This window comes from Nuphar pumila, chromosome 1, assembly GCF_984573655.1.
Source record: "Nuphar pumila chromosome 1, dmNupPumi1.hap1.1, whole genome shotgun sequence".
NCBI classification, from domain to species: domain Eukaryota; kingdom Viridiplantae; phylum Streptophyta; class Magnoliopsida; order Nymphaeales; family Nymphaeaceae; genus Nuphar; species Nuphar pumila.
In genome coordinates, this window is record NC_143249.1 from 29,445,582 (window position 1) to 29,459,011 (window position 13,430).

At 36.2% G+C, this 13,430-nt stretch overlaps 1 protein-coding gene across 1 annotated transcript; it reads right to left on the bottom strand.

Annotated features, from left to right (window-relative positions):
- Positions 1 to 2,900: 2,900 nt before the first annotated feature.
- On the bottom strand, positions 2,901 to 7,560 carry LOC149848537 (uncharacterized). The gene is made up of 5 exons (XM_089995980.1): positions 7,440 to 7,560; positions 5,846 to 6,099; positions 5,434 to 5,645; positions 4,794 to 5,055; positions 2,901 to 3,586 (listed from the first exon to the last, which is right to left on the bottom strand). The coding sequence occupies exons 2-5, from the start codon at positions 6,095 to 6,097 to the stop codon at positions 3,269 to 3,271; spliced, it is 1,044 nt and encodes a 347-aa protein (XP_089852106.1). The 5' UTR covers positions 6,098 to 6,099; positions 7,440 to 7,560; the 3' UTR covers positions 2,901 to 3,268.
- Positions 7,561 to 13,430: the final 5,870 nt, after the last annotated feature.

A 13,430-nucleotide genomic window follows, 5' to 3' on the forward strand; every position in this document is an offset into this window, starting at 1 on the left:
GGTTAATACTCGAGACATGGTCGTATTTTCTGGTTTGTTCAGAACAACCCTAAAGCTTTTTTAAATTACAAAAAATCACCTAGAGTTTTTTTGTTTAACTCAAACATTTATGAATATTATGTTCTGAATTGTTGATTTTACTCAGAACTGTTTTTGACTTTTCAGATTTTGCAGAAAAGTACTTTTGGTTAGCGTAATACCTCACAGAGCTTTATCCAGACAGGTTTGGATCTAGATTGGATCAATTTAGTATAGGTATTTTCTTATATATCAGTTGGATCCGATAAATTTCTTTTGGACCTAGTTATGAAATATTTTTTTATCTCTACCCTGATATGGGAGAGGAATTTTGTTAGCATGAATTTTTTTTGGATTCTGAAATGATTTGCATCATTGCATATTATTTTGAAATGCTATATTTTTTTTGTTTTTGTTCGGATCCTAACATACATGGATCTAGATCCAATATGGTTTGTATTGATCAAATTTTTTTATATGGATCAAGTTTAATTGTAAGATCTATTAGATCTGATGTTTGAATCAAGATTGGATCTGATTAATATTGGATCCGATGCTTGGATTTGATAAGGTGACATAGACTTAGTTTGATCCAGTAAAACTTATTAGATTTAGTTGAACCGATATAGATTTGAATAGATCAAATTGATTGATTATAGGTCCAGTTGAATTAATTTTGGATTCAAACAATGTTATTAGATCTTGTTGAACTTGAATTGATCTAAATATATCCAGTTAATAAGTTATGGATCCAAAAAACATTATTGAGCATACTTGAATGAGAATGAGTGTTTTGAGGCTATTTAGATGTTGAGAAAATAACTCAACATAAATCAAGTATTGAGATCCAATTTGAAATAGGTTTTGACTTAAAACTAATAATATGATATTTACCCAGTTATGGTTTGATGCATGAATATACTCTTATTGAATGGATCTAATGATAGATTCAGATAGTATAATGCCCGGATATGGGGTATAGATCTAGATTTGATCCAGAGACAAATCTAAAATATATATATACTGTCAGATATATTGTATGAATCTAGATTTGATTAAGGTTTTATGTTGGATCTAGATAATATTTGGCTAGATATTTATACTTAATAATGAAATATATTTTGTATGGGTTTTGGTTTGACACGGTTAGATCCAGATAAGTATAATGTTAGATATGTGGTCTAGATATATAAAGATATGGATTTGAATTATGGTCAAATCCTTTATGATTCGTGGTTTTATTTTGTATGAGCTCTATTTGATTTCTAATATGGATCGTGTTGGACTTGATGAAAACATCTCAAGTCGCATTTGTATATGGTCTTATACAAATTCAATGGATTTGGATTTAGATCTTGAGTAGATTCGATAATGGATCTGAACTTATGTATTCACAAGCTTGTGATTTGATTAAAGCCTTGAAATTGACTCATCATGTTTGGCATATCCAAATGGTAATAGGATAACTCTCATTGGATATGAATCTAGTGCATATCCAAATCAAATTTAGATATGAAGATTTATACTTTAAATCATGATGAAAAATCAACTTAGTTTATGAATATCATCATGATGATGACATATCATGAAGAAAAAATCTAGCTAGTTTATGCAAAACTTTATGATGCCATGGTTTAATGCAAATATTGCTTTAATGCAATGCATTGGAATAGTGAAAGCTCAATTATAATTTTACACATGCATGTGAGGATATTTTTTTGTATATGATGATAAATAATTATTATAAATAATGCTCCCTATGGTATGCTTGTATGAATGCATGAAGGGATATTTTTCATACTTTAAAAACATAATGTTAGTCAGTCACATTTATGACTATTTGGATTTAGATATATTGATCTAAAATGATAAGGTGGTGATCAACATATGATAGTGCACATAGATAGTGAGAGTATAAACTATGGTGAAAGTTTGAAAAATGAGAGTATTTGTTATGTTTGATAAATCATGGATTCATGAATTAATAAATTTCATAGTCATATGTATATGATGATGTCCTATGATACAATTATAAAAGAGCCATAAGAATCTCATGACTATATGAAAACCACATTATAATGTATTCCCTTTTTCTTTAAAACTATGAACTGCAACATGCAGTGAAGGGTAAATACTTGAAATAAATTGTTGCACATTCAGGGTTATGATAAAAATTTATAACACGATGAAAAAATAACCTACTTTGTGAATAGCCTTATGATAGAGATATATCATGAAAGAAAAATCCAACTAGTGCATGTAAAATCTCGTGATGTCATGACAAAACCCATATAGTTATGTGGAATGAGTACGATAAATACAATGTGAGTATTCACCCCATATGGCTAAGTGAGAGATATTGAATTCTGGTAAAGATCCAATGTGGTCATTGGGTCTTACACATAGAACCCATAAGTCAAAAATGAATCTAGGTATTGAATTTAAAATATGAATCTAAGTATTAGATCCAGATTAATAGCCAAAAATCCAATGATCCACTTACCTAGTGGGCCTTTGAGTTATAAACCACTAAGATAGTGGTGGCCTCATATCACATTGAATTCTCAGCATGTATGAGAATTCAATGAGATAATTATAGCTGAGTAACGACTATTCAGGGAAGGGGGAGGACAAGTATCCCAACCCCTGCCTTTGCAGGTACACATAGAGCTCGATAAATATATCAAAAAATCCCCCTTAAGCATGCCGTTAATCTCAACCATATTTTCTTCGCTATCACCTAGAGCTCGCCTTCAGTGTGCACACCACGGTCATAAATCCTACAGTCTGCTGTAGCGAATGATACATTCCTAAACTTGAAAAAGATGAGAATGCACGCTTAGGAATATCGATGAAACACAAAAAAAGATGAGAAAACATGCTTAAGAAGTTTGATATTCTCATTTATATTCTGATACAAACCCAAGAACATGAACTTTGGGATTACAGCTCATCTATAATATTGAGACAAGAAAGGAGTAAAAAGAAAGAGGGTGTCAACCAAGTGCTTTTTGCTAATCAAAAGCAGTTACTTATTGGCCATAGACTATATATGAGAAAGAACCCCGAAAGCTATGTCACTTGTATACCGCTGCCGGTAAGAGGTCATGTGTATAAAGTTTTTAATATGACTAGCATATAAGGAGACACGACACGAGGGGCAAAATAGAGTACCCGTGTGACAGCCCAAAAGGCTACTGGAACACTGTGACATGCTATAAAACGATGATTGAAACATCAAAGACATCAGTTAATCTACTGATAAAACAGTAGGTTTCTCTCCAAGTAAAAGTCCCCTCACAATTGCATCTGAATAATTGTCACCAAAGATAAACATATGGCCTGCACCTCTAATCTCATGGTAGTGTATCCAGGGGAGCCTTTTAGCAATGTAACTCTGCAGCAAAACAGTCACAAACCTATCCTCATCCCCATGCCAGAGGTGAACTGAGCCCTCATTATTTGGAAATGGGTTATCAAGGTCCATAGGATCAAACTCCCACTTTCCAAAACCAATCATTACATCACGATGGTGGGCTTCATGGAAACCTTGTTGACATATCTCTCCCTGAAAAGTGAAAAAAATTGATTGTTGTAAAAAGACAAAATATATAAGAAAGCATAAAAAGAGCAGCAGACTATAAAGATCATTGTGGTGAATACATGCTGTGCATTGAACATGACAATGACATGGAGAATATCATGATATCAGGAAAAAGGAAATAAAAAGAAAAGAATGCCAAATATGAGAGAGAGAGAGTAATGGCGTTTACAAGTATAATACTTTTGGTAGGTATAGAGAAACTACAGCTATATCACACATTTGTCTACCTGTGATTAGTTTAGGTGCAGAAATCTACAAGACAAATTAGGAAATGCAGTATGATTTAAAATAAGAACCATTATAAGATCTAACTGTAATAGGTCAAAACTAGCATACACTGCAGTGTATGTCTATAAAGAAGCATAGCATCAGCTCTTGAGGAACTGCAATAAATTGTCAATCTTAGAATGACCTCTTATTTAGAAACAATGTCCTATAGGATGAAAATATATTAGCTTTCGCAAAGCCAAAGTTTGGCTTCCACTTTATTACTTGCGTATTCTTCCTACAAACCAAGTTTGTGCAGGATAAATGTTTGTGACAGATACATTTAATCAGATTAGAAATGCTACAGATTTCTTGCTTTCCAGAAGTATTTCTTCAACTCTGCAGGGCAATCTTATATGGGAAAGATGCAAATCCTAGTCATTTTCATATGGAACATGCTTGATATTTAATTTGAGATAGTTGCCAATTTCTGTACTACATTACCAACATATAAAACTAAGACAGCCCACAAGGTATCCACTCGTCTGGTAGAGGCGACTTGTGAGTTGTGAATGTCACCAAGTTGACCGGACATCACAAGTTCGAAACCCACCGGTGGCATCCCTTGCCGCGAGGTCGAAGCTGGCTGTATTCCCCGGTGGGCAGGGGGAACCTCAGGGTTTTATCAACCAGAGGTCAGCCAATGTGCGGCCGGTGATGGGGGTGTTTTTCCCTTGGATTATAAAAAAAAAAAACCTAAGACAGAACATAGTAAAAACAAAAGAATGCATGAGCATCATTAGTTTCCTACCTGCAGTGAAAATTTTCAAGAACACTGCATGAGCATTCAACTTTTGCACTTATAAATTTTAAGATCACTACATGAACATCCAACTTTTTCACTTAAAAGTTTTTAAGGTCACTTGTATTTATAGCATATACAGAAACAATGAGCAAAAGTTACCTGATAAGACCTAGGTGGAAGCATGGATAAGAGTTTCAGATCATGGGGGCTATATATCCTAGGGTCATCTGCTGCAACACTAGAACCAGGGACCCATTTTTGAGTCATCCACCAGTATGTTAGCCAAGGCAAATAATGACCAATTCGCATCATCCACAGATCTTGCACAAATAGCTGGTTGAACGCCTCTCTAGCTAGATTTGCAGGGAAACCTGGCCACCAGTAGTTGACAACAGGAGCTAAGAGTGCTGCTCCTGCTAACCTGTTATCGTTCAGTTTTCAGCCATTATCATTCATTACTAGTGGAGGAAAGGCAAAACCAAAGCAACCGAGGAAATAAACAAAATTTTACAATACCATGACGATATTCAAGATTTCAAGGAAATCTATAAACACCATACATTACACTTGAACTTCTAATGTGATTAGAAATTGCCGAAAGCTGGTACACAAACTAAGAAATTATTTCCAGTTAAGAATGACAAATTTTTGTTCCCATGAAGGGAATGAGATAGTCCCAATTATTGACAGTTAACAACACAAATCCAGCAATATAACCAAACCAGAAGAAAGAATCTTATCTGAAGCAGTAAACTAAATACCAAACATTTCAAGAACCTAGTAGTACCAACATCATTACCTGTGAGGTATATACTTGAGGCAACTCCAAACATGCTGGCCTCCCATGGAAAAGCCAACAACATAAAACTTGGGCCCAAGCTCCAATTTATCAGCAAGATCTTCTACATCGAGTGCCTTGCTCTTCACCGACTGCTTCGGGTTTGGACTGCTCTCTCCATACCCTGGCCTGTCAATGGCCACAAAGTATACTTCCAACTCTTCCAAGAGATCCTGAAAACTCAGCATGATTTAGTTAATTCAGTTTTACCATAAAGGAACTACACATATAAAGCAAAAGCATATGATAAGGAAGACAAGGGAGTAAAAATTCATGATGAGAAAGACAAGAAGAAAAAGGACCAGAGGAAGAGAAACAGAGACACTGAGAAAAACATAGATACAGAAATGGAATAAAAGGAAAAAGAAACTACCTTGGATACAGGCAGAGCATCTTTGCGACATTGATCGAATCCATGAACATAGATAATCTTATGTTTTGCTTTCTCTTTAGGGACTCCAAATTCTTTATAGGCAAGGTACCTTCCATCTCTGAGCTTAACTCTAGAAGCTGTAACAGGAGGACCATTCCAGGAGCCGCATAGTTTTGGTGAAGGTGGTGTGATTGCCTTATACACCAGTATTGCAACACCCACCAGACCAGCTATGACAATTTGGAAAATCATCCCTGAAAAGTTTTGCTCTTGGTATCAACTTCACACTCAATTTGTCAAAAGCAGAAAGAATAGTAGCACCACCAAATTAGGACTCCTCGAAAATAAGAAACTTCATGGAATTTAAGCTTAGCAGGAGTGAAGAAAGAACTAGAAGCAGAAAGGTGGAGATACTAACAAAATATTCATCCTTGCTTCTTGAATTTAGCTCTTTTTGAGATTGGAAAACCTCTGCTTTTCTTATAGCCAAGGTAGGAGCAAAAAAGTTTTCTCTTTCTTGGCCCATTTCCTTTTTATTTTAATGGCTAAACATCACTATCATTCAAAAGAAATGCTCCGCCTTTTCTCTCTGTCTAGATTTTTCTTAGTGCCTTAATTCTTGGAATTAGTCACCCATATAGTGAAATGTCAACATTTGCTGGGCTTTCATCTTCTTTGCTGGGCTCGCTAATTCTTTTTCTTAGTATTTGTATCATTTTCGCTAAGTCGTCTTTCTATAAACACCCAAATAAAAAATAGCATATAATTCTTTTCAACTTATCTCAGTGTTTCTTTCCATAATAAAACACGTGAATTCACAAAAAAAAAAAGCAAAAAAAAAAGTGATAGAAAAGAAATAAAAGAAAAATGAGGGTCTGTATTTTGTAAAATTTTGAAAAGAACCAAAGCATAAAACTCTTATACTGCATGCTGAAATCATTCCCATATAAAAGCAAATATCCAAGAAGAGAGAAATCCATTAATAATGCCCAACAATAACAAAAAAAAAACAGAACAAAAAGAGACTTTTTTTTTTTTTAGTTTATTGTACAAAGAAACTTCACTATCCACAAAGGGGTTTAGCGCAGTGGGATGGGGTCCTATGCCGCTAGGCAGGAGGGTTTATGTTCAAATCTCATGTTCTTGTGGGCAAGGAGTAAGCTCACGGAGTTTTAGGCTGCCAGGATATTAAGTAAAGCAGGCAGAGCCAGCCCGGCTAAGTCTCTGGTCTTGGGATCGTTTCTCGGTATACATATCAAAATAAAAAAACTGCACTCGGGATCCAAGATTTTGGTCGTGCTAGTATGAGCCTGCCGTGCCTACAGCTGTCGTCCCGGTAACCTAAAACTTGGCGGCATTTCCCCCTAGAACTTTAGAGAGCCTCATTCTTTTGTGTAACATAAAACTTGGAGGCATTTCCACCTTGAACTTTAGAAAGCCTCATTCTTTTGTGGAAGTGGTGCCCGCACAGGGATTCGATCTCAGGAGTATGAAAAGACCTCCCTATTCGCAAGCTCACGACCATGCGAGCGACCCTTGAAGTGACTAAAATCTTCCAACTCCAAAAGAAAACTAAAATGAAGAAACTGATTACCTGATGGAGATTTGGAATTTGCTTAGTGCTTAGTTGGAACTTGGTAGTGCCTTGCACTCTTTTCCCTGGTGTGAGCTATAAGAAGAGGGGCTGATATCATTTTATATGGGCACCAGCCAACGTTCTGTCAAGATGAACTATTAAACTTTTGGTCAGAGCCACATGCTCAGATGACAAAAGAGGTCACTTTCAGTTGGGACCATTTTGGTTCCTAGTGAGAGGTGATGTAAGATTCTAGAAAAAGACTGGGCCATACTATGAGCAGTAAAATGGGACGGATACTGTGTATAGGGCTGTCAACCGGACCCGTTTGTGCCGGTCCCAACCCCAACCCCAACCCGAACACGTATTCTGAAGAATGAGCATAAAAAGAGATGATCCTAGTAACATGTAGGTCGGGTTTGAGTTATGATTTTTGCTGGGTACTGGATTCAACCAGTTTTTTTTTTTTTTTGAGTACGCGGCCGTATTGGAGTATTTCATATGTATTTACAGAAAATAAAAATTTGAAATTATACCGCTTCCTCAAACACGGACTGGAAGGAGTGTGAGTTCTGCCAAAGCTAGCTCGGAACGATAACACTATTGCTCAGCCCGTATTAAAACATGTATCAATTATCATCAAAGATCTAATTGGGTTTATTTTCAGTTTTTTTTTTTTTTTGCTTCATATATATAAAAGTAGGTGAGATCACAAAAGCTCCACTCATTTGGCAGGGAAGACTTGTGAAGTCACCACCAAGTTGCCGAAACGTCACGAGTTTGAAACCATGGAGCGAGGTGGTGTGTTTCTTTCTGCAAGGTGAAAGTTAAGAGTACTGTCTGTTTGGAAAAGAGGACTTCCAGGGTTTTACCGAGAGCCGATCAGGTGATCTCTCAAATCACTTTAAGTGCTTCGACATCTTCACCAACCATTGCTTCATCCCAGGACCTCATGCTTCTTGTGTACATTGTGGACGGTGAGGGAACCTAATCACTTTTCTAAAAGTGTTTTGGCAGAGGTGAAGGGATTTTTGCTTAGCAAAAAAAAAAAAAAAAAAAAAAATATATATATATATATATATATATATATATATATATATATATATATATATGTTTTTTTTTTGTGCATCCAGCTAGGACCCCGATTCATTTCTCATATATTAACTAAAAGAGGTCAGGGTATGCTTAGGAAGACTTGGATGGAGATGATAAGAAAGGATATGAAGGCTTTGAACCTCACCGAGGACATGACATTGGATAGAAATGATTGGAGGAGAAGGATTATGTGGAGGACCCAAAATGATTTTCTTTTTGGTTCATATCGCCGACCCCAATTGTTTGGTATGAAGGTGGTGTTGTTTGTTTGGTTGTAGAAAAAGAGATCAGATTGAGAAGCCTTTATATAATTAGGGTTATACATGGATACGCGCATCCAACTCGGTATGGTACAGTTCCCATCCAAAAACCTAATGACTCACCTTCTTGGATCCAAATCCATCCCCGGCCCATGATTCAGTTCAGACCCATATCTAGATGCACAGTTAGGGGTGTCAATGGGTCGGGTAAGGGCTGCTCATATAATTAATGACCGGGTTCAAGTTTTTTCATGTCATGAAAATGAAATGCCAAACCCGGACCTGCTCTCACAATCTCCGGCTGCTTCGAAAGCGCTTCTCTAACTCTATTGGTTGCTTTGCTCCCACAGGAGCTATAGGAGAATGACGACATTGACTGTTAGCTGAGTGTGAAGAAGAACTATAAGTCTATGGACTAGAAAGGTGCAGGACACCACCCAACAGGCCAATGAGACTATCCAATCCAACAGGCTTCACGGGGCGAGAAACTCTCTAGCTTGATGATAATTGATGCATGTTTTAATACGGGCTGAGCAATAGTGTTATCGTGCCGATAAACCCAATTAGATCTGTTTTGGTTGGGATCAGGTCTAACTGAGTTTGAAATTGAGGGGCCTGAATTTGGTTAGGTTGGAGTCATTCACACGGATTGATCTAAATGGGTCGTGCTCAGTTCAGATATGGGTATAACTAAACATGACCTAATCAAACTTGGGTTTGGTATGTGTGGGAGATAACCAATTCCAAACAAGATAATGGCTTTGTTAATTTCAACAGATTGAACTCATTTGGGTTTCAAAACTCCTTTCATGATCCTATTGATCATTTTTTTTTTCGGTTTAAAACTTTTGTCAATATGTTTTTTCTTGGCCTACCAATGGGGGTCCCGCTTGTCTGGTAAGAGCAGCTAGTGCAGGTTACCTTGTGTTGGGACATTGCAGGTTCAAAACCCAAGTATAATTGTATAACTCTGCCTAACCCCAGCTTGCCTTTGAAAATAAAAAAAAAACAAATGTTTTTTCTTGGCCCACGAGGGTTCACCTGGTCAAGTTGGGGCGATTTGTGAATTGACAGGATCGTCTCATCCGTCAAGGATGACCTCAACTGTTTTACCAACCAAAGGTCTGCTAATGTGAGGTTGGTGACAAGCTCTGTGACAAATATCGCAAGATTTATAAAAAATCTGGCGATAATATTAAGAGAAATTTTTTGAAAGTTTAAAATGGCAATTTCTCGTGAGATTTTCAAAGTGTGACAAATATTGTGAGATTTACATTTTTAACAGATATTTATCGTGAAAAAACCCCAGATTTTTATTTTATTTATATTTTATTATAAACACTATTTTTTATATTTTTTAATTTATTTTACTATTGCCAAGATTTTATTGAAATAAATACAAGGTTCATGAAAAATTTCAAATTCTCTCAAGTTCTTTTACAGACGATATTTTGCCCATTTTAACTTTTGTCACTATGGTGACAAGAGGTTTTACCATTGGCCTGGGTGGTTGGTGGCAGGAGGTTTTTCCCTTTGCCCTGTAGAAAAACTTTTTTTTTTGGTGACAAGATGCCACTGAAAGCTGATTTTAATGTTTTCCTACACTTCACAATAATCTACACCATCCACGTCTCCATCGGGTCCGTCCATCACTTTGGTAGGTGAAGGGCTAAAATTCCAAATTAGAGGCGGGCACTGTCAAAGCCTCAACCCTCAATTGACATGCCCGGCCAACATCCCGTAGAAAAAACCCTGACCTACAGCCCGCTGGTTACGCTGGTAGGCTTAATCAGGCCCATTATATATATATATATATATATATATATATATATATATATATATAGACACACACACACGGGCCGAGTCAGGCGCTAGGCCAGCCCACGGTTCAGCCTGGTTCGGGCTGAGCTTGGGCATAGCTGTGATAATGCCACCTTTACCAGTAGTAGATCAAATGGTCTGCCAAAGCACTTTAATAAAGTGATCTGACATGGGTCTCTTGGGTAAGTTGTGGGGCTTACCAAAAAGGATGGTGACCATTTATCACGATAGGTGAGAATGTTAAATCATTATCTCAAAGTGATTGAGTCATATTTTGGAACTAAAAATATGATCACTAGAACTGTAAAATTTATGCATTTTTTTTGCTCTTTTCTTTTGAATCAAACCATTCCGATGCGATCTATATGCTTGGTTATATAAAGATGATCAGCTTTGAATCATTCTATGATAATGTATAAAAAATATTTTTTTAAGATTTTAAAATCAACCGCTCATAATATTTATAAATATTCAAACAACTAAAAATCATATTTTTTCATAGAAAATACACGATCCGACAGTTGATTTCTAGAAAATGCACCATGCGGAACACATCTACATGGTTAGATTTGCAAAAAGTTGGAACTGCTCGATTCACATGGTAGTTCTCTTATTTCTAATTTTCAATTGTTTTTGGAACTGCAAGTTTTATTCAATTAATCTAATTTCACAGATGTGTTACATGGTTTTCTTGTTAGCAATCACTCGTTGGACAGATCATTTTTTGACCAGAATTTTTTTTGTATTTACATGAAAAAACTACCCCAAGATAAAAAAAAAAACAGCCGCGCTGGCTCTACCTGCCATACTTACAGTCGCTGTCTTGACAGCATAAAACTCTGTGGGCTTACAGCTTGCCTCAAAAAATTTAAAATGGTATGTTTTCTTCTCTAAGAAAATGGTATATTTTCATGCATTATGAATTATTGATTTTTGAAGCTCTTAACAATCTTACACAACACACTCGAACAATCACAAAACATGTCCTTGGACAAATGAACAATATAGATTGTATTCATAGGAATTGATCTACAAGTACTCTCCTTCCTGGTCATCAAATAAAAAAAAAGTACTCTCCCCATGCTTACCGAGGATAGTATCTTTACAAAAGTAGAGGAAGACACCCCGCAAGGAAAAAATGGACAAAGGCATTCTTATTTCTCATTTATCACCTCTACAAATACAAAAGTATTTTCTGGTAAGTAGGGAGATTTGAAGGGTTTTACCAACTAAAGGCTTGCTAATGTCCTGTTGGTGATTTTTTTTTTCTTATCCAAGAACAAAAGAGTGTCAAAGTATTGATATTTTACTCCTCATAGATTCAATAGGCTTGAAAAAGAATATCCTTGCGTGGGCACGCAATTGCCAAAGCAAGCACATGAATTCAAGTGTTTTATTAGAATAAAGAAGTGTCATCTTCCAAAAAAGAGAATCCAAAAAGACGGGGGAAAGTTGCATTGTAGATGAGATTGCACTCTCCCACTGTAATATATATATATATATATATATATATATATATATATATATATATATATATATATATATATATATATATATATATATATATATATATATATTCGTTAAGTTACTTGGTCTCTTAAAAATTATGGCATGACAGTATTATCATTTGGAGATGAAAATTCAGACATATAAGGGAAGTTTTTTTTTTTAATTTTTTCAGTTAGATCAATAAAGAAACCTTTACCACCGACTACGTACATAATACATGTTGGTAGACTTCCGGTCGATAAAACTTTTGAGGTCTACCTACCCACCAAAAAAAGGAGTTGGGTTTAGCTCACCATCCATCATCTTCATATTATAAAAAAATTGTTTTGATCAAATCTGAATACGAATAGATTCAACATGGTGGAATTAATAAGAATCCACCCTTGGAACGTATTTTTTGACCCAAAAAATTTGATTTTTTAAATGATAAAATTTTATATTTTATCAACAGTTGATTTTTGTATCACAAAAAATTCATGCACCCAAAGTTGGATTTGGGCACAACTATGTGGTCCGAGTCCGATTTGATGAAAATAAGTTGCATCAATAAGATATAAAAGGATGAGGGGTTTATGAAGATGAGGATGAGTTTTGGGAATAAGTGAAACCGATTTGATAATTTGGAGTGGACCATGCAGAAAGGGACAGCCCCCGTGAGCCCCTCACCAACCTCGGTGGGGCCCAGCCAGTCTTTCACCCTCGTGTGGTGTAAGGAAAAGGACAAGCATGGTGGTAGCAGTGCACACACAAAGAAACAAAAGCAAAAAGTGACGGTGAGGCTGCCACGCACTTTCACTTGCATGGCAACAAAATTAACGTGGCTGCCAATAAAGACGGAGGGCATAAAAAGCTGACTCGTTTTCAATCATGTTCATGGAATCCGAGAAAGATTTTGGTCAAGAAAGGTGGCGTTGGTAAAAAATTCTCAAGGAAGAAAACAAAGTGAAGGAAATCGTGGCAAATACGTTATTACTAACTAATGAAAAAGAGAGCTTTCCTGTTTTCAATTGAACGAGATGAGAATAGCATGGAAATAATCATGGCAGTTTGGGGCTGAATCAGAAATTTTATATAGGAGGGGTTATATATATATATATATATAAGAATTAAAACCTGCTCAAAACGCTTATGATCGGACGGTCTAGATTAGCATAATATATATACTCAATTTACGTTGCCCTAATCTCCTCTCTCTCTGCTGCAACTCCCTCTCTCTAACGACAGCAGATCCCTCGTCCTCTCCCTCTCACTCTCCCTTGCAATCGTTGATCCTCCTTCGACGTCGGTAACCACAAATCCCCTGTCCTCTCCATCTTACTCTCCC

Bases quoted from the DNA above. Each gene is read 5' to 3' on its own strand.
- LOC149848537 (XM_089995980.1), bottom strand. From the start codon at position 6,097: ATGATTTTCCAAATTGTCATAGCTGGTCTGGTGGGTGTTGCAATACTG. The intron at 5,646-5,845 runs GTAGTTTCTTTT...CTGAGTTTTCAG, and splicing joins ATGCTCTGCCTGTATCCAAG to GATCTCTTGGAAGAGTTGGA. The intron at 5,056-5,433 runs GTAATGATGTTG...GAACGATAACAG, and splicing joins CTCAAGTATATACCTCACAG to GTTAGCAGGAGCAGCACTCT.